Source organism: Aptenodytes forsteri, unplaced genomic scaffold (genome assembly GCF_000699145.1).
Source record: "Aptenodytes forsteri isolate BGI_AS27 unplaced genomic scaffold, ASM69914v1 Scaffold317, whole genome shotgun sequence".
In the NCBI taxonomy this organism is placed as follows: Eukaryota; Metazoa; Chordata; class Aves; order Sphenisciformes; family Spheniscidae; genus Aptenodytes; species Aptenodytes forsteri.
This window is the reverse complement of record NW_008794415.1, coordinates 803,322-824,616: the sequence shown is the minus strand read 5'-3', so window position 1 is coordinate 824,616 and position 21,295 is coordinate 803,322. Positions and strand designations below refer to the sequence as shown.

At 43.1% G+C, this 21,295-nt stretch overlaps 1 protein-coding gene across 1 annotated transcript in view; it reads left to right on the top strand.

Moving 5' to 3' along the window:
* Nucleotides 1-9,155, top strand: part of NDNF (neuron derived neurotrophic factor) — a 10,229-nt gene extending 1,074 nt beyond the window's left edge. Inside the window, exons 2-4 of the mRNA XM_009289372.2 lie at nt 4,835-5,023; nt 6,039-6,163; nt 7,094-9,155. Coding sequence (XP_009287647.2) covers nt 4,835-5,023; nt 6,039-6,163; nt 7,094-8,487 — 1,708 coding nt within the window. The 3' untranslated portion in view covers nt 8,488-9,155. The remainder of the gene's footprint in view (nt 1-4,834; nt 5,024-6,038; nt 6,164-7,093) is intronic.
* The last annotated feature ends 12,140 nt before the right edge of the window (nt 9,156-21,295 follow it).

The window sequence follows — 21,295 nt, the reverse complement described above, 5'->3', positions numbered from 1 at the left end:
GCAGGAGGGGAAGAAGGGGAAGGGGGGGGGGGGAGAAAAGGAAGAAAAAAGAAAACTTTTTTCCCTTTTCTTTTGGAAATGAGAGAATGTACGAGCAAGTCGTATTTTCTCGAGGACGTTTTTCAGTGTTGCTCTTGTTGCTGGTCTAGAGCCGCTGGCGTCTGCATGTGCCATCCTGGTCCCTCCAAGCTGCGGCGGGTTTTTACTTCTCCTTTCGTGCCGTGCTCGTGGTTGCTGCATGGGCTCTCCCTCTCCTCTAAGCAATGCCGGGAAGGTCGGCGTCCTGGCACAGCCGGGCTGGCCACCAATCCCTTTCCCCTGTGCCAGGGGGTGACCTCCTGGGGACCAGGGGTGCCAGCTTTGCCCCGTACCCGCCGCTCTGCCCCCGCTCCTGGCCCCGCAGCCAGCGGCAGCCTGGCCCAGGGGGACGGGGCGGGAGGTTTACCTTCGCGCTTGGGTTTAAGGCTCGGTTTAGAGAGTTTGGGGAAAAAGCGAGAGGTAAAGATGGGCCATTAGAGGGCACTTTTGCAATCCTGGAGAAGGAAAACGGTGCTTATTATTTCACTTAGGACTGTTTATTTTGGCGCTCTCTTAAATTCAGTGATAAACAGCAGGCAAATCCCTCCAGTCAGCAGGAATATATCAATAAAATATTGACTCAGAGTTTAAAAGAAAAGAAAACAAGACGAACTTGTAGAAAAGGGAATAAAAGGCATTTAGGAGGTGGCACAGTCTGGAGAATAAAAAATCACACAACATATTTCACGTAATTTGTATGGCTTTACAGTGTAGCGCTTAGGCCTCAGCTTGTACCTGGCTTCTAAAAATGAAACCGGCTCGGAGCAGGGCACACCGAGAGACAAGAAAATCGTTTGTTGGAAGTTTCCGAGGGCTGGGTGGGAGAGCACGAATTCACGTGCTCACATCTAGCAAGTGCATTTTCTGAGGGACTCTGTCAAAGTCATTGCCCAGCGGTGAACTTGCCCAGAAAGAAACACGGGACGAATAAATGATTTTTTTGCTTTCCTCTTGATGTTCTGCATGAGTAAACTATAGAGGATTTAGCTTAAAACTCTGCCAAATTATAATGAGTGCACTGCAAAACATAAAATCTGTTTATTAACTGGTGTGAAAGGGTGATATAACACTGACAGCACGGTTTCCAAAAACTGTGAGTGAGTTTTGGATGCCTCTTTGCTGTTGAGGTGTCCCGCTTTTGGAAGTGTCGTGCGTGAAAATTGGGCCCATTTTAAGCCTCTGAGGTTGGATATGTGAAAATGAAAGCCCTCAAAATCCTATTTGCTTGTAAAGGAACAAAGATTATAAAACTTTTCTTTTTCAGTAACAGTTGACAACTTTGCAAGCTATTCCATGTGTGGGATGGGCCGGTGCTGCCTGCCCAGGCTGGGCAGGGATCACAGAACTAACCTTAATGTGCCTTTTGTAGTTATTTTTAAGCCTAAATGCTTTTACAATTAGATAAAGAAATCGGAGACAAATCTGTACCTTGTCGCTACACCGCAGTTGTTAACGGGGACAGAGACGCTGTCTACAGGAGTTTTTTAAGTCAATTAGCTAGTGAAATTGTTTATGAAGTGAAGCTTAGCCTGGGTAGTCCTATAATCAAAAATCGTTTATTTTAATAGAGGTTCCATTGCACTGGAACTGACTATGGGAATATACAAGATTGCAATTTCAAGGGGTTCATGTGGAGGACGCTGTCTGCAGAAAGTGTCAGAGTTTCTTACCTAACCAAATAATCTGCTGTAACTGTTGTGATTAAGTTGGAAAGAATTTCTTCCCTGTTGGCCAATGATAATACTTGAAAAATCAATAAACAGCATGTTAGAGCACACGAGACTCATCCTGCTTTGTGTGAGAGGAGGTTTCTGCTGACTTTGGTGACTCAAGTCAGCAAGTATTTTGACTTACGATCTTTGCTCCAAAAGGTCAAATGTCATTAACTTTGGTGATAAGTATCAACACTTCAGTCTGAATTCGAGGAAATATGTCTGTTGTCATCAAAAGCTGAGTCAGGACCTGGTTGGGATAAATTTTGACAAACACTGGGAAAGCTAAATCAGGATTTAACTATAAGTAGCAATTGCATGTCTTAGGTAAAGCTCTTCTCTCCTTTCCCTTCCGTGGGGCACAGCACTGCAGTAACCTGTTGTTAAAACATCCCAAACAATAACGAAGCGCACAATTTGAGACCTGTGAGTGCCAGAGATGAAGCGTTACAAGCCCTGCAAATGGGGAACCGCGGCCGTGTGTTCCTGTCACCAGGTTATCGCCGAATAAATAAGGGCGCAGCCTTCTCCAACTGCAAAACAGCTTTTGGCAGCCTCGGCACAGGCAGGGCTTCCCCACAAGACGGCGGGGCCATTGACCGGCAAGCTTGCCGCAGGGCTCCCCGGCATGCTTGCTGCTTGCTCACAGAGGGCATGGGGCTCCTCCACGGTCTCCGTGCCCACCTGGGACACGACCGCAGGAGAAACTCTGCCAGGTGAACCTCAAGCATTCACTTTCATCTTTCCCGTGGGTTTCCACTCAGGAAGGGGAGGATCTGGCTGCAAATACAAGAATATGCAGGGGGCCGGGGAGAGAGGAAGCTGAGGAAGGCATAACAGCCCTTGGTGGAGGGAAGGCACGAGCAAAAGGAGGCGAAGATAAAATTGCATCCTGGAGAGGGATTTTTCAGTACGCGTCACTTGTGGCTTACTGTTACTTCGGGGTTTGCTAGATATTTTCTCTTCCCTCTTGCATCACCAGTTTCAGTGGGAAAACAGAGAGATGAAGGACAGAGACCGAGCTGGACAGCTCGAGTGGGAGAAAGCAGTAGAAAGGTAACGGGGCCAGGGACAGCGGAGAGGAGGGGAGGGCTTGAGCCGAGGGGGAACCTGCGCTGTTGGTGGAAGGAACAATTAAATAGCAATGCTGTTAGAGGCAGAGGAAGCAACATGTGGGCGAAAACAGCCCTCCGTGGGCCTTGCTGGTGTCAGGAGACCTGCTGTCCTACATGTGGACGGCTGTGTTTAGCCATACTGGGAGCAGGATGGACTGCAGGACAGGCAGATGCCGCAGCCTCCTCTCTGCGCACAGTGGAAGGGGAGCTAGAGGCAGCAGGGAGGGGGGATTTGGGAAGAGTCTGTCAGGAGCTCGGAGGTGAAAAAGAGGACAAGACCCCATGCTGCCCGCGACGAATTCCCTTGTTCGGGATGCCAGTGCCCACAGTGAGGTTCGGCAGGGACGTGGTGATGACAAGAGGGGCAGAGGCTGGCAGGCTGCTGGCCGCTTGCCTCTGTGAAGAGGAGAGCAGGAAGGGGCATGTGGGGATTTTGGGGCTGCTGAAGAGTGGGTCTTGCTGAAAGCTCCCGAAGGGCCAGAGGGGGTGGGCTGGGGTGAGGAGGAGGGTCCCGCACTGTGACCGCACCAGCCTCCAGTGGCTCCTCTGGGGTTTTTGGAAGGTAAAGCCATGGGAGGGGGAAGGAGGAGGCTGCTCGGGCTTCCCTCAGCGGCGCCTGTTTATATTTTCATGAAGTGCTTGTAGGGGAAGAGCAATTTTATTCATGGCTTAGACTACATCATGGCACTTCTCAAGGAGCTTTATGTTTGCTATTTTTACATAGTGGAGGGAAAAAAAAACAATCTCAGCAGCAGAATTGATCTTACAGGTAAAAAGAAAGAGTTTGTTACAAAGCCATAGTTAACTTACAGTGCAGTACAAGGAGCGGTGCACAACTGCACATTCAGCCAAGTAACAAGATAAAACTGTTGCTGCCAGCTCAGCTTTTTATCATGCTTCTCCCCAAAGCCAATGGCTAACACAATTTAGGTAATGGCCTAAACCTCTCTTTTCTAATTTTAAAAAATGTTATCATTTAGCAGTTTAAACTCACTATACTCATACCAGAAATGGGGCTTTGTTTCCCCCCTACCTACCCCCCCATACCAGAGCCATTACATATGAGATCATCTACTGTACTGAAAGGAGATTTCCAGCCTGTCCCACTGTATATGTTAGGGTAGTCATTACTGACCTAGTTGTAGACATAATAATGAAAGGCTGAGATTATGAAATATTATGCCTAATTTGTAAGGGATTCTCTGCTTTTATGTTTTGCAATTCCCATCAGGTTTGAGGATTAAGCCCTGCTGAATTGCATGCTAATACCAATGTGCTCTGAATATGTGTGGGTTTATATCACGTTTTCCTAATTCACTATTTTTATAAAGAACAATTTCACTGGAAATATTTACTTTTCAAAGGATTGTTGGAAGCCCAACCAGAATCTCCTAAGGAAAGTGAAGTCGATGTACCTTCCATCTGCTCTGTGCTTACTCTAGCTCCCATGTCCAGCGAGCATTATTTCTGCTATGGCAAAACATCAAACTGTAGCTCTACCAAAGTATGTGGAAGGCTTTTGCTCTTTGTTAATGAGAGGGAGAGATACCAATTTGCAACCAGTGCGTGGGCTTGCTTTCAATTACAGTTCAAGATGGAAAAATCTTATTTACATACTTTATCCAAGCACTGTGACGATGCGAGCTTAGTCCTTACAATATGTATTCCTAGTGCTTGTACGGCAGTACAGTGAAGGTGCCTGCAAAACATAAAGTGCACGAGATGTTGTTACAGGTATGCTCGGGTTTCAGCAGTAAATCAGCCCACAAGAGCCACACAAGTTTGCAGCGAGCCGAGTCAGTGAGCGCGGGTCACAAATAAAGCGGTGCTTTGCCACGGTCTTGCCCACCAGTGTGGGACGAGCTGGCGGCAGCTCCTGCTGCGTGTGGTGCAGCCCTCCTCAGGTGGGACTCCCTGTCGTTGCTGTAGGATGCTCCTGCTGCGCTGCCCGCTGCTGCTGCTGCTGCTGCCGCTCAGCTCCAGGCCCCAGAAGTTACCTACCAGAGATGAGGAGCTCTTCCAAATGCAGATCCGGGACAAAGCATTTTTTCATGACTCAACAGTCATCCCAGATGGAGCCGAAATTAGCAGCTACCTCTTCCGAGACACCCCTAAAAGGTATTTCTGTCTGGCTCCGGTGAGGAAGTTGTACTTTGAAGATACTAGCTTTATTTGCTGGGTGTTTTGAAATAAAAATTGGATCCAAACCAGAAAAATACAAATGCTAGTGTTCTGTCTGGTGAAGTAAGTAACTATGCTAGTTTCCATCCCAGTCTGGCCTCCCCGGCTGAGGGTCTGTCCAATTTATTTGATTTCTGGGATAAGCCCAGAGCTTCCACAGACCGCAGAAGTTCCCTGAAGTGGGGCCACTAACCATGTCTGGAGGCAAAGGGAGAGGGAAGGAAATTAGAAACTACAGGCTTATCCCACCACACTTGTTTCTCTTCATTATTTCATATTGTGCTTTAAAGAAGCAGCACAAGCCAGTCTGATCTGAACTCCCCACTTCCCAACCTTGACCCTATGGGTCAGAAAATACGGAGGTTAGACTGGGGAAGAACCTGAGGCTCTAAAGAGTTCAGGGAAGACCAGCATTGCCACCTTCCTCCTCATATCATATGCCTCCTTCAGCCTTCATCGGTAAGAAACATTTTACAATAAATGGCGTGATGCAGGAAGACAGCTGAATGTGTATGTATCTATATGTGCTGCTAGGGCCCTTACCTGGACATAGCATAAAATGTGTCCTGCTTTGAACAGCATGACCCTAAATTCCAGGAAAGATCCCGTTTCCCTCATTTATACCTTTGTGACCATTTATACTGTATATAGTTAGTGTAGGGGTAAAAAGTGAAGCTAATGGAGGGGAGCGCAGGAGGCCAGAAACCCCTCTGCCATGTCTTGACAAGCAAAGTGTGAACTCTGCAGCCCCGTGTTAGTGGGGGGGTCTCCCCTCACCTCCTTAGCTCTCACCCACCGACCTTTCCATATTCCCTCTGCACACACTTGCCTGTAAGCAACGCTTTTGTCTCTGTTGCCCCACCCAGATCAACCTTGATCATGTCAAGTCAGTCCCTGCCGGTTGGCTGCCATCAGGATTTATTGACGTATGGGTCTGTTAACCTTCCCCTAGGTATTTCTTTGTGGTTGAAGAGGACAACACTCCCTTAGCAGTGACAGTGACACCATGCGATGCCCCTCTGGAGTGGAAACTGAGTGTGCAAGAGCTCCCAGAGGAAGCCAGTGGAGAAGGTTCAGGTAACAAACCGTCAACGACTTCCCTTGCGCCTCAGAGACCTGCTTTTCTCCTGGATTCGAAGCTCCTCAAACCAGTCTCGGTGTGACGCTGAGTCTCGCAGCAGGCCCATCTTTATGATCTCCTGCTGTTTGGATCTTCAGCCCCAGTCCTGCCGTTGTGCAGGAAACTGGCAGCAGGTAGCAACATGACAAGGAAAAGGGCTGTAAAAAAATCAAAGCAAAAGCTGAGGTTATAGTTACAGAGTGCACTGGATGGTGCCACAACAGACTGTGTTTGCCCAGAGTAACTCGGTTTCACGGGGGCTTTGCTGTGAGCTGTGTAGACGAGATAAGAACTGGAGAGACAGGGCTGGCATTGCAGCAGGGCTGAGCTCGCCCCTTTTGAGGGGACTCGTCTGTAGACATGGACCTTATTTGGAAATAGCCATATAACTGCTACGCAAAAGAGAAAAGATCTTTGGCTTCCAGAGCCTCTCACAGAAGTGCTGAAATGTCATACACACCACATTGTATGGTATGCACACCTTTGGCCCCCACTGTATTTAGGCACAAAATTTTAGCGTGACTCAGAAGGCCAAAGCTAAGGGCCCAAGTCCAGAAACAGGCAGCCGAGTCAGTTCCTCCTGGGGAACTGTATGGCATCTCCAAGTTCGGTGCTTGAAGTAGTCTAGTGGAAGGTATTAGCTGCCATTCACGAGACTCCGTTAATACTGGTCAGGTGCAATTTCTATTGCATTTGGTTTTAACCTGAGTGCCAAACCAATTTCCCTCTCTGATTTGACAGAAGTATTGACTACATCTTCCTCAGAAGATAGAACCCTCCTTTTTCATCTCGCTTTTGTATTTTATGTAGAAGTGTCTGTTAGAGTTTTATTTTCTCATATTCGCAGATTGTGTCTGTACAGATGTTTTTCTTTGCTTGTAATCTAGGTGAACCAGAACCCCTTGAGCAACAGAAACAGCAGATTACTAATGAGGAAGGCACAGAGCTGTTCTCTTACAAAGGCAATGATGTTGAGTACTTTGTGTCCTCTAGTTCCCCATCTGGTTTGTACCAACTAGATCTGCTGTCAACAGAGAAAGATACACATTTTAAAGTGTATGCAACCACTACTCCAGAGTCGGACCAACCTTATCCCGAATTACCTTACGATCCCAGAATCGATGTCACTTCTCTGGGACGTACAACAGTGACGCTGGCGTGGAAACCAAGTCCCACCGCCTCCTTACTGAAACAGCCAATTCAGTATTGCATAGTCATCAATAAAGAACACAATTTCAAAAGCCTCTGTGCTGTTGAAGCCAAGCTCAGTTCTGATGATGCCTTCATGATGGCTCCAAAACCAGGTCTGGATTTCAGTCCATTTGACTTTGCCCATTTTGGCTTCCCCTCAGAGAACAACTCTGGTAAAGAACGTGGTTTCCTAAAATCATCATCAAAGTTTGGGCGCCAAACATCTTCAAAGCCGAGAGTTGACCTGCATAAAGTTTGTATCAGGAACAAGAACATCTTCACAGTGTCTGACCTGAAGCCCGATACGCAGTACTACTTTGACATGTTTGCAGTAAATACCAACACTAACATGAGCACCGCATACGTTGGCACCTTTGCCAGAACGAAGGAGGAGGCTAAACAGAAAACAGTCGAACTGAAGGACGGAAAAGTTACAGATGTATTCATCAAGAGAAAGGGAGCCAAATTTCTACGGTTTGCTCCTGTGTCATCTCACCAAAAAGTCACCTTCTCCGTTCATTCATGCCTGGATGCTGTTCAGATCCAAGTTAGAAGAGATGGAAAACTTCTCTTGTCTCAAAACGTGGAGGGTGTGCGGCAGTTCCAGCTTCGGGGAAAAGCAAAAGCTAAATACCTCATTAGGCTGAAAGGAAGCAAAAAAGGTGCTTCTATGCTGAAGATCCTGGCTACAACAAGGCCTAACAAGCAGTCGTTTCCTTCTCTTCCTGAAGATACACGAATCAAAGCCTTTGACAAACTCCGCACGTGTTCTTCGGTCACGGTGGCATGGCTGGGCACGCAGGAGAGAAACAAATTCTGCATCTACAAAAGGGAAGTAGATGACAGTTACAACGAAGAGCAGAAGAAAAGAGAGCAGAACCAGTGCTTGGGTCCAGACACAAGGAAGAAATCGGACAAGGTTCTCTGTAAATACTTCCACAGCCAGAACATCCAGAAAGCAGTGACCACAGAGACAATCAGAGGTCTGCAGCCTGGCAAGTCCTACCTGCTGGATGTTTATGTGATAGGGCACGGCGGGCACTCCGTGAAATATCAGAGCAAATTGGTGAAAACGAGGAAGTTCTGTTAGTGCCCCTGTACATAGAAATACATGGAACTTCGGTCTGAACATTATCCTACTTCCCAGTATACAGATTGACTACTTGCACAGCTGAGAAGTTGTGACCTGTATTTGTACTGTGTAGAAAAGATATCAACTTGTATATTTATGTTTACATAAGTAATTGTTTGGAGGAACTGAGGCTGGTGCTTTCTGGTAGCATCTGGCAATGGTATTATCATGTGTCCGGTGACCCACATGTGATGCTCAGTAGATGTCCAAGGTAGCAGGAAACCTCGAAGGAACTGGCACTCCTTTGCTTCCATATTGCATGAACTGCTTCTAAATTATTTTATACTTAAAAGGCCGAGATACATCATTCGTCCACCTTGTTATTCACACACAAAACTCACAGACATACACCCTTTCTCTCAGTGTAGATGGTAGGGTTTCTGTAAATTATTTTATAGAGTCTTGTTTTAAATGTTTATGTTTCTATGATTGTAAACTATTAAAATATCTCCCCAATAAAATACAGATCTAAACTAAGTATTAACTGGGCTGCACATGAAGCAGTTTCATTGCTAATGTAAATTCTTACCTAGCTGATTTTCATGTTTAAATACTGTATGTATTTCATGTACAAAGTTGCCATAACGTTATATTCCTGTACATAAAATTAAAAATATTAGATTATATATTGTTTCTTTTTTCTTGACATTCTAAGGGGGCAAACAGACTTGGGGACAGAAGAGGCATGCCGAAACTTGGAACTGAATTCAGCTAGGACATGCCTCTTTTGTTGTTCTTCATCTTTTTGGGCAAGGTGACTGAAGTCCAGTAGAATTACTGCTGTTACTGAGTCAGTTAAGATCTGCAAGGGAGCACGGGCCACTGAAGGAGGGGTATTTGTGGCATACTCTGGGTCTACAGTGATAGAAGCACTAAAGGAGCAGGACAGCACAGAGGAGCTTCAGTTGTCCCGGGTGAGGATGGATCCTGTTTCGTCGTGGTTGCGAGTGCCACCAGCACTTTGCAAGGAGCTCGCAGTCTGAGTTAGAGAGACCATACAACTCAAACAAACAACACACCAGAGAACCAGTTGTTGTTTTTGTTAGATTATCATTGAAAACATTTGCTTTCTGGATGCTGCTGGTTTTGACCGCAGTAATAATAAGCTGAGAGGAGGGGTTTTTTTTTCCATTAACAAGAATGGTAGTGCTAAGAAAAAAACATGTACTTTCATTTAAATTGCAGTTATTTCCATTGTGTAGGTTTCTTTAAAATATTAAATGTCTGGATCTCATATTTTCTAAATTTTCTTATTTGTTTTTCCACATGTCACCTTCATTGACTCAAAAACTTGCATAGAGCTGCTTAATGGAAAACACACTTCTGAGAAGCAACTAGACCAGCCCCATTTCAAGCGGCTAAGAGCAGGATACATACTGCCTCAGTCCCAATATTATAGTATGGGTCAGGGCCTCAGGACAGGTAACTGAGACCTTTTTTTCTTGGTCCCATCGTATGTATCGGTCCACAGTACTCGGGCAGTGGATGTTGGGGCTTATTCAAAAACAGTCTCTGTCTCTTCCTTAGGTGCCTGTCCACAAAACATCTCGCTGCGGTGACTTTAGCACTTGCGGTGCACTCCAGTTTTCCTTGGCCCCATAGTGCTGAGCTGTTCAGGTTTTCCTTTCTGCTGCCCCCAGCACATTCCAGTTTGCAGACTGGTGGGTGGCAGCAGGGTTTCGTGGCTGCACAAGCTCCCACGCTGTTCCACATGCCGAGTTTGCTGTGACGATTCTCCAAGAAAGAGGCAGATACCGTATGAAGACTGATCAGAGGTCGCCTGCTGTGTTTAATGTAATTATATAATAAACCTAATAATTGAAATTTAGATTTCTCCAGAGATGATCTCCTCTCCTCATTTGAAAACACCTCTCTGGTTTCTTAAAGCGAATGGCTTCAGTAACACACGCCTGCTAGATTACCGTGCCAGGGCACAGGTGAGCAGTAGATGACTACAGCTGGGAATCCCTCAAGAACGGTACTGTGGTACCACTATTAGATCACCAGTTGCCAGAGAGATACTTTCCCTACATTTCACCGTCCAAAAAGCTACTGAATCCTTCAGTTAAAGGCAACACTTGCATTTTTTAAGCATTTCTCTGTTCACTGCTGCCATTTTTGTAGGGAACGGTACTCCTTCCATTGGCCTATTTTGATGTTTGCTCAAAAACATGTGTTTCATCACCATTCCAGCTCTATTTGTTCCCTTTAGCCAGATTTCTCTGTTTGGATATTCATCCAGCTCACTTGGCTTTTCTGCCTGCTAACCACTTATGTTTGCAGTATGTCACAAAATGAAAAAAATCCCCAAGATGCGTGCATCTTCTATTTCTGAACACTACATTTTCAAAGAAACATGTCACAATATTTGTCTTTATTCCCACTGGAATTCTTCTTTTTCCAAACAACTAGCTCTATTTATTCTTCTGGATGAAACTGAGACCATGCTAGTACCACATCTATTAATCATCTCATTATTATTCAGGTCTTAATGGAGTCAAGTGGATCTGAGAGCAGCTGTTCTTATTTTGAAGGATGGAGTAAAAATAAGGGCACCAGTCTTTATACAGTGCAAATATAAGTCACCCTTAAGTGGGAGGTGACTGAAGCGGGTACTAAAGTAAAATAGGTATCATCTACTGGGAAGGCTCCAGACTGAGTGTTTGTGAAGCACAGAGCCCACGTAAGGAGTCATAGCATGGGCAACTGAAGAGCTTTCCTCATGCCCATCGCTGCCAGTCAGCCTGGCCATGAATGCAGTTCAGATTATATGTGTCTTCATCCTCTGGCGTACCTCATCACCAATTTACAGCTTTCTGTCTACCGAGAAATAAAACAAATCTACAGACTCATTTCACATGGGCCACAGAACAACAGTCACTTTGAACTGCTGCCCTGCATTGGGTCTGACTTAGTCACAGGTCTGGATCCTGTTATTAATCCACTGTCACATCTGAATCCCTAGTTTCACATCAAAACATATATGAAAAACTTCTTAAAGAATATAATAGATGGATATCTGGCATAAAAGGTCAAAAAAAGCGAGTATAGAAATACACATACAAATATATATAACATAAAAGGTTTTTTAAGCACAAGGCTGGAGAGGTAATTAAAATAGAAACATAAGCTTGGAAACAGAAGGTTAAATGGAGTTCAGCATTCGTATTGATGGTATGTGTCCCTTCGGGAAAAAAATGCCATGCTGGAATATGCAGTTGAGGAAAATGCAGGGCTATAGCAAAGCAGTATATGGTGGCCCACCCTGGTGGCAGCGCCTCGTTAAGGTGTACCTACTGCAGAACTGTGTACAGAGAAGAAAAAATGCCATGCTGGAATATGCAGTTGAGGAAAATGCAGGGCTATAGCAAAGCAGTATATGGTGGCCCACCCTGGTGGCAGCGCCTCGTTAAGGTGTACCTACTGCAGAACTGTGTAACAGAGAAGAAATCCTCAACAGATTTTTTGTTGTTGTTGGTGGTTTCAAAATGTGTAAAGAGCCATTGAGCCACTGTATACCACAGCAAGATAATCTTCAACACCTTCATCAATCAAAGTGGAGCTTATCTAATATTACTGATTTACTTACTGACAAATCTGGCAGCAGCCTTACAATGTAAGCTTCAAAGAGCCCAAAGGACAAAATGGTCTGTGAGTTACAGAACACAAGTTAAGGTTATGATGGTGGCAAAACTGCAATCAGTTATACACACAGACACACAATTTCATTTCAAGAACTCCACTTGTAAAAACAACGTATGGGTCTCAGAGCCGTATTTGTTTGGGTTCTAAGTAGCAATTTGAAGACTGATAACATACCAGGGAGAAAGAAAATCCTTATTCGGAACAGCAAACAAGTTTTTACCTTAGCACTTGGCAAAAAAATGCAATAGTTGTGGTTGCTCAAAGTCTTTTGAATATGTAGCTTTGAAGTTACCATGTTTGAATACATTCAGTTAAATGGGATGTGAAAATGCATGTTATCTAGTTCAGTACATAAACAATGATGAGCAACTGCGTACCAGGAACTTTGACCTCTTCTTTCTCTCCCTCTCTCTGCTTGGAAACCTATTCATAAACCTTTGTGATAGCAAAGATCAGCCCTCAAGTTTTGTGGCAATACACACATCTTTGGTCTGACTGACCACACAGAGATTGTCCCAGATCTGCACAGCACAGCCAGTAATTTGGGTTCTTAGTACTACATCTATTAATTCAAATTACTGTGACTTCAGAGTTATTTAGAAGTAAAGGCACATTTCAGTAAAGCATATCATTTACACTGGGCTTGTACTGAGTAGAGAACATGAGGCTGAAGGCTGGTGTACACTATGAAAAGCTTTTATCATAGGTTAAAGACTGGCAGTCATCAGATGTTACTCATATACTAGTAAGCTGTTAGTCTTTGACAGAGCCTTAGGAAAAGTCAGTATTCACCCACCCCTGTTTGGCTCAGTCAGAGAAGCCGTCTCTTCCATTTTCTACAAGTAGTACTCATTTTTATCTTGTAATGTAAAAAATATACTGCTACTAATAAAAACAGCAACAAACCTTGTACTTGTGAGTGCAGTGTTTAGTTCCAAATGCCAATTGTCATGTAGTTCTGCTAATCTGGCCAGCGAGCCTTCTCAGGTTTTAAGGCCACTTTCAACAAGCAGTTCAGGTCAAAGAGTTACTCCAGGGAGACCTTCCTTTTAAGTCTCAGATAAAAGAATTCAAACCCACGGTTTCGGCATGAATGCATATTTTATCTTCTCGCTTGGCCAGCACCAGGAACATAATTCATGTTTGAAAAGTGTGGCGTCTCCTTGCAGTGTTTTTGTCTGCTTCAGACGTGCAAGCCCATTTCCCAGAGAAGTCAAACAAACTCACTCTCGGCATAATGAATGAAATTAGCAAACGGAGAAACTATGCTGGGAAGGGTTACTTTGCTGAAAGCACTGCATACTGGCTTTTGGTCCGGAGGACTATTCTCAAAGCAGTCTGTCTAGCAACTTCCCCCAGTTTGTGTATCGACTTAATTAGTAGCTACCTGGTACAATTAATGTCAGTTGGGTCCCTGTCTTGTAACGTGATGCTCTGTGTCCACACAGGGACCTGCTGTGGCTGGTAGTGCAGGGGCAGGGGTTCCCCTAAGCAGATCTCATTTCAGGATTTGGGCTTTAAACTATGAGGCCCTCTAGAGAGTACAAGGACCGTGTGAATTGACAGCATTTGATAAATAATGTGTGCAGACTAATTCAAATTGTTTCTTTGGCCAAGAATATATTTTACTATTTGGGAAAAGGAGGTTGGTTGGCTTCTTTTTCCACCAATAGTAATCTATATTCTTCTTAACCACAAACTAATTGCTTATGGTGGAATAAAGTGGAGAATTTAACTGTGTATTTCCACTCTTTGTTGCTCTTTTCCAATTTCATTTTGCAAGCATTCCTGCAGGTCCAAGCTAAAATGAACAGATGAAGTCTTGACATATGCAAAGAAAATATTTTATAAGATTCCGGATGCCAAAGTATACATGGCATTCTTGCCCTCGTGTGGAAAGTTAGGAAGGACCGGAGTACTCCTGAGGTATTAACATTTTCTTTTATGTCCTCTTCCATTTCATAATGTTTGCTATTACTTAAAAGGTCTCCTGGCATTCCAGCGATGTTAGAAGGAGGCTAAAGGAATGTGAATGTTTTTTTCTTGCCTATTATACACTTTTTTTTTGCCTGTTACTTCTTGCCGCTGGTTTTCATTCAAACACATCTGCTTAGAAGGTACAGCAAAGATGCACAGTTTTGCCCAATAAACAAACTCAGAGCAATTTCACTTCCTCTTCTGGGAGGCAAGTAACAATGATCGTGTTAAAAACCACGGGGCTGTGGCACATCAGCAAAGCCACCTACTGAGGCCATAGAAACCTGAGGAACACCCTGTAAAAACCCCTTTCTCTGCTGGCCTTCCCACTTACAAAGACTTTTTATGGCGATATGGGTACAAAATAAAACCACACCAAAGAAGATGGCTTTTTCCATCTGCTTTTACCTCGCTTTCACTGATTTGAGCGGCTACACAAAGTGCAAGCCAGTTCCACAGGGAAATGTCAGCCTGCTCTCCAGAGCGTGTGGCTCCCCCTCAGCCCCGCAGAGCCTGGGAGGATGCAGCTGGGCTTCATTACTAGCCCCATCACTGGGGCCAAGTGACCCTGCTTCCTTTAACAAGCCTTTTAACATGAACTATAAAAGATGCCTGTCCTGCCTTAGGAGAAGGGAAGATAACAGTAAGTTGTTAGAGGTGGGCTGTCTTTGCCTTTTTAAGTTTGTGGGGGGTTTTTTGTTTTGTTTTTTAAGTAAAAGGAGAATTTTCAGATCTGTAGGGCTTTAGTTTTGTTTTTTAGCTCTGCCAGGGAGAATTATTTTTTTCTTATTGTGATAGTGGAATTTCAGTCAGTTGTTTGTGAGTGATTTGTACATGTGGCCCTATTAAAGAAAATATTTCTCTCTTCTTCCCTCCTTCTGTCTGAAAAGTGTATTACTTCTTACTTGTATTAGGTCTCCTGAACCAGCTAACTTCATGCATAAGAGGTTTAATATAAGCTATGATGTCTTAGTTTAGAAAATAAACAACAAAAGAATTCTGGAAGTCTTTCTCTGCTCTCTGAGTAAACAATGACTGAGTCTTCATATCATAAATGTGTGTTGATAATATAATGGCAAAGCTGTTAAAAGGCTGATACAGAGGAAATAATTGCTAGGTTTTGGGGGTATTAATGCTGTGTTGATACACATGTTGATTCTCATTACCTGTTTTGTCCACCCCTGCTATGCCTGTATTTTAATGCTGGGTTCAGATGGTAATTCAGACTTTTCTTACGTGGCAGTAAGGGTAGGCTCTAGGCTGCTTAATGCTACAGGTATTCAGGGGCTTAATTTGTTTTGATCTGAATAGGAACTAAACATCTGTATGATCTGCGTACATGTATTCATATTGCTTAGTTTAATTACAATGCTAGCTATGTATTTAGTGCTTGAAATAAGATAGAAAAATGTGAAGTAAATTTTCTTAAAAATACAAAATTTGTCTCAACTTTTGCTGTATCAGGCAGAGGTGTGAGCATTTTTATCTGATGCTGTTACAGCCTCTAAGTATTTCTGGGAAACAATCTCTTGCTCCAGACAGCTAAAATGAAATCTTCAGCCTTTTGAAGTCAATGGATTGCTTTCTTGACTACATTAGTCTTGCATTTCTATAAATTGTCTCAGTGCAGGCAATCTAAAAAGGCCATATCTTAGATTCAGCAGATGCTAATGCATCTTCCCACTACAGCAAATCATGTTTGGTATGTGAGAACTAGTTTTACGCGAGGCTTTTCCAGAAGGCATTAGTTCTCATCAAACTTAATCCTACTAATTTTGATGATAGGAGGGTCCAGCCATCATGGAACACTTTTGAAAAACCTGCCCTAGGTACCCTGGATGCCAAGTAAGTGATGGCAGATACAGAATTTGACAGGATGGTTTTGACAGGAGAGGTTACACACTATTTGCGTTATGTTGCAAGTGAAACCTCTCAGTTATTAGTAATATATAGTATAACACCTACTAGAAGTAAGCAGGCATATGCTTAGTTGTTTCACTTTATTAAGAGAAATGTGCGTTTGTAGCAACAGGCAGCTGAAATAACTGTAAATTTCTGCTCCAATGGCTTAGCTTAAATAAATGTTGACAGGATTATTAACTATTAATCTTATAATGCATACTTTCCTAAAGGACCTGAATTCTCATTTTAATTGTGTCAAAATTCTTTTTCTAAGTCTAGCAAGTCTGGTAGTGAAGGGTCTGACTGACCATGTGAAATCTGGTTGTAAGATGGGAGTAGGACTGCTTCTTCATTAAATCACAAATGGGAAACACTGCTTTAGCTTGCTTTGCTTGAAGTATGAGAGACAAGAAATTATTCTGCTTATCCTTAAAGTAAAAGTATGGGGTTTTTGGATGGGGGAAAAAAGATCAGAGAGTCTGGATTAGAAAATGATCTGATGTCTGGTGCTCAGTGGTTTAACTTAATTCCTAAATCATACCTATTTGGTTACATGTGCTGTTCCACACCTAGGATTGCACACTATTTCAGGTGAAACAGATACAGAACAAAAACTGAGATTTAAATGTTTTGTAAAGTAAAAGATTTTAATTCCCCCCCCAATTTCTTTAAGTGTTAATGTTTGCAGCACACTCATTTCTACTTGACTTCCCCACCCCCCTGCCTTTTCAAGCTGCTGTCTTACAAATGTTGTATTCTCCTATTGAGCTGCAGCAGCTGTTTCTGGCTGTGTAATTTAAACCTATATGTAGAGGAGAAGCTGGGCTTTTCACATCATTTCCATATTAAACCTTTTCCCCAGTAGCTCCATGTTACTGAGGAGAACCCTTCATTTGTTGTCTTTAGGTACTCTACAGATTTTTAGAGTCTGTTTAGAGTTTCAGTGAATCTGTGAAAGGCTACAATAGCAACTGCTAAAATTCAGAGATGGTTTAGTCTTCTAAATAAGTGTCTAGGCTGGTTTATAAACTTGTGGTATTAATCCTGTCAGAGATGCAAGTTCTTACTTCATTTCATCTGTTCAATGGATCCAAAGCCTACTTTGGAAGAATGCTTGTATCGCTTCTCTAAAGTCCACATAACTGTTATAATAATCATAATCCACCGCTTGCCTAGACAACCACTGCTGATACCAGGGTATGTGGGACATACTCCCCCCCCTTTTTTTTAAAGCCATTTCTCTTAAAGAGAAATGTGTATAAATGCAAGTTTAAGTGACCTGATAACACTGATAGGTTTTTTGAACGCAGCTAGTTATTACTTTCCAGCACAACTTGCTCTTTAATGGTAGGTATATGTCTGTTTAACACAAAAGGGACTTGTCTATATCATAATAGGCATGAGTGAATAATGAACGTATAGTTGACACAATGGCTGCAAGATCAGAATGCATTTTGGAAAGTCCACTGATTTACAATTTGATTTCTGCCTGCTGAAAGGCGTAGAGTTGAGGTACCTTTTGATGAACTGTTAGATAAATGTTTATCATTCACTTCAAAAAGATATCCTCTCCTCCTCTGAAGCCTCTCCTTACTGATCCTATCTACTGTGAGGAAAACTGAAAAAGAACAGGTGGAAATGTTATTACTTGAATACTCGCTGTTTATAGACACAAAACAGTATGCCTATTAAAAAGGTTGTTACATCTTAAAGCCAGATAACTTATCAGGGCGGGATGATGTTGGTGGGAGGGTGTTTCCTTTCAGACAGTCAAGCATGGTTCTTACTTTGCTCCTTGGTGGAATCAGGACTTATTCATCCTCTGTGTCCTGGGGAATTAATTAATTCTTTGAGGACACAAGGATGAAGACCCTGCTGAGTGTAGGCAGGGCTTGCACAGAGGCTGTGGGCACTCTTGGTATTTTTCCTCCCACACACCCATGCATATGCCAGCTGCAATCTGGCCCCATTATTATTACTATGTTTATTCTCCTCAATTTCCCATCACACAACTAGGAGGTTGAATGTGAAATAAACACAAATACATTTGCTTCAAGTTGTTTTGCATAGTGTTATAATTAGCAGCTGGAGACAACTCTCTCCCTTTGTTGTTCAACAGCAAGGTATTGTTCCTCCTCTTGTTTTTTCTTTTCCCAAGTACTGTCTCTTCATAGCCATTCTTTCACAGACCAAAAGTTTTGGTTTTTTCAATGTCTGCCATGTTTAAAACTAATGGGCAGGTACACTAAGCTAATGCATATACTGTGCTGTTCTAGAGAACTGGTTTAGTCTGCCTTGAGAGCAGGAGGAGCTGCAGGCGGCCTGCAGATACTGATTGGACAGACAGTTGCTCATCAGTGATTCCATTATGTTTCCTCAGATCCCTTTTTGAGTCATGGTGGGCAACTGCTCCTAACCTCTAATGGCTTCCTTATGTTCTTTCACCCCCTCTTGTTCAAACTGTGCAGCTAGCTGCTGGGGAGGACAGCACGGTGACAATGGCTGGTGCAACACAGTTTGCAGGCAGATGACATATGACAGTGTATAGACAATACAGTGGTTCTGTTTCCTCTGTAATTGGTGACTGCTGAGTGCTGGGTAATTCATCTCATGCCCTCTCCAGAGAGGGTGGAGCAGACCTAAAGGACACGGAGAAAACAGTGCCTGCTGCTTTGGTTTGAGCAGTAGGTTAAAGCAAGTTACAACTGTTTCTGGATCCTGTTTAGTCATAGGTTCCCTGTTGGTATTGACAATCAAAGCCCCTTTTCTCATCGTGTTTTGGAGATTTGATCACTCTCCTGTGGCATTACAGCTGATTGTATAATAACTCAGTCTAGCATTCATGGCATGCTTTGCAGGAGGCTCTGTCCAGAGGTTTTGATCAGCAGCTCCTAGTTCAGATGAAGTATGGGAGAAGTGGAGAAAGACTGGAAGGTTATGAAATCCTTTGTACCAGTGCCTCATGCTGCCTTTATATCCAAGTGTGAAGGAATTGCTTCTGAGATCATCGCTGTTTCTGAGCTCAAATTGTGTCCTTGTGCGTAGCTTGTGATGCTGTCAGTCACTCACCCTTCTCTTAGAGGTACGGCTTGACAAAGCCACTACTTATATGCTGCACATAGTAGCTATATATTTGTCATCATAATTAAACGAAACACCAAAATACCTCTGTCAGTAAAAAAAGTCTCTGACCAGAGCTTTGAGGTAGGTCTGTCCAGACCTCTTCCCTCAAAGAGCTTTTAAACTCAAACCTCAGGTTTTCTTTGAACAAAGCCTACATCAGACAAACCTCTTGCAACAGAGAAGAGAGAAAAAAGACAGACTAGACATGGGGAAGGGTTTATAAACAAATCTCCTGCTGCTCATTTTGTCCTTGGCCTGTGGCTTTCAGGATTGAAGCAGACTGCGAGTTCACTCTGGTCCCTAGCAAGTTTTTCCATTGTCACTAGGGCTTGTTTCTAGCTTCTCCTGCTGCTCTTGGCTATCTTCTGAGCCTGAACTGCACGCTCATGTCTCCTTGCTGTTTGCTTTTCTCCCTCTTAAGCATACCCAGTTAGCTCTCAAATGAAGATACTGCATCCTTTCCCCTACAGAGGGGCCCACTTGGGTCTGTTGCTCTCTTTAAAGGAAGATAATATACCAAGAGAAACAAATAAATTGGATACTGTCTGTCCTAGCCCCTAACAGAGGCATTTTTCTGGAAAAAGAAGGGTATGTTGTGATGAATGTAAAATGTACAATATAAATATCTAGCTACTGTTAACTCATCTGTTAATGTTTTCTGTTTATCGTTTAAAAGTTGTTTGTGTGCTTCTTTGTATGATTTTTCTAATATTCTTTTCTATCTCAAAATACAAAAGGCAGGTTTTTGAGTTCTTATATAATGGAGAAAACATACAGTTATCCACACCTCCAGTTTGTGCAAAGGTTAATTGGGAGATCTCCGACTGCCTTGTACCTCAGCTGGAATTTGTGTTTTCGAGTCCTTAATTGCTGTTTTTTGTTGTCTAGGCTGCTTATTTCTGCTAGTTCAGCAGACGTGTTCATAATGAAGAGTGGAGGTTCAGTATCTGGTGTATTTTTTGCATGGGATGAATAATTTTGCTCGCATTTTGTACTGTTGTAGTAGACCTCCTGTGTGAATGCAGTGTCTGTCAGTGTAGGTGCTTAGATCAGATTAAGAGGCAAGATTTGATGGGTAGCAATCTGATGAGGAGTTCCTGAGAAGTATAACAAGTCTTCGTCTGCTAAAGTAATGCAGCTCCCACACTACTCTGCACAATGAATATGGTTGCTTTTCTCCTACTCCAGCATAAAAATTCCTAATGAGTTCAGTGAAGTTGTTATGGCAGAAACATAGCCATCTGCAAATTAACCACTAGTGTAATGAAAAGTTATACAAATCTGTAACATCTAACCAGTTCCATGACAACTAGAGGAACAGCAAGACACTTCACAATATGATGACAAACAATGATACTGAGGAGGAGTGACGTACATGAAAGAAACAATCAAACAAAAACAAGAATAGAGGCACATTCTCATTAAATGAAAACATCTTAAACAGTGAACTTTCTGACAAACCACAGAAATAGCAAACATGCAGCCTTTTTAATAATGATTTTGTACTGGAGTTTTGCACACATACCCCCTGGAAGCTTAATGCAGTCCAAATGTCTATCCCTTGGACAAGGCCTGTGGGTATATGCTCTTTGATGGCTGAACGAACAAGTGAAAGCTTGCAGGTTACTCAAACCTGCAGGGAATCCATGTTCCTGACTATCCTTCTCTCCATTTGAATGCGAATTTTTCTCACTTGATGTTTTCTTCATCCTTGTTGTTGTTTTTATGGGAGGGAAGTGAGGGGGAGAGGGGGAACAAAATTGCCAGTAAATGATCTGTCATAAAAGGTATGCTTACAGTCTACTAAAAAGACTTGTCTTTGAATTTAGTCCAAGCCAGCCCTAGTTCCTAGTGATGTTGGGCTGCTGTAGCACTCATCAATGTCATATTGCATTTGAAATGCAAATGCATTTCGATGATGGGATTTTTGGTTGCTTTGTCCCATTAGGCAGATACTGTAAGCTGGAAAGAGGGGACGAAATATGATGTGGGATGATATCAAAATCAGTAGCTGTTCCTTCCTAGACTTCTCAAAGCGGTGGATTTCTTATGAAGAAAGTATTTCAGATTTATTTAGTTTATGGAAACCTCTTCAATTCTCACTTCTTGCTAACAGCTT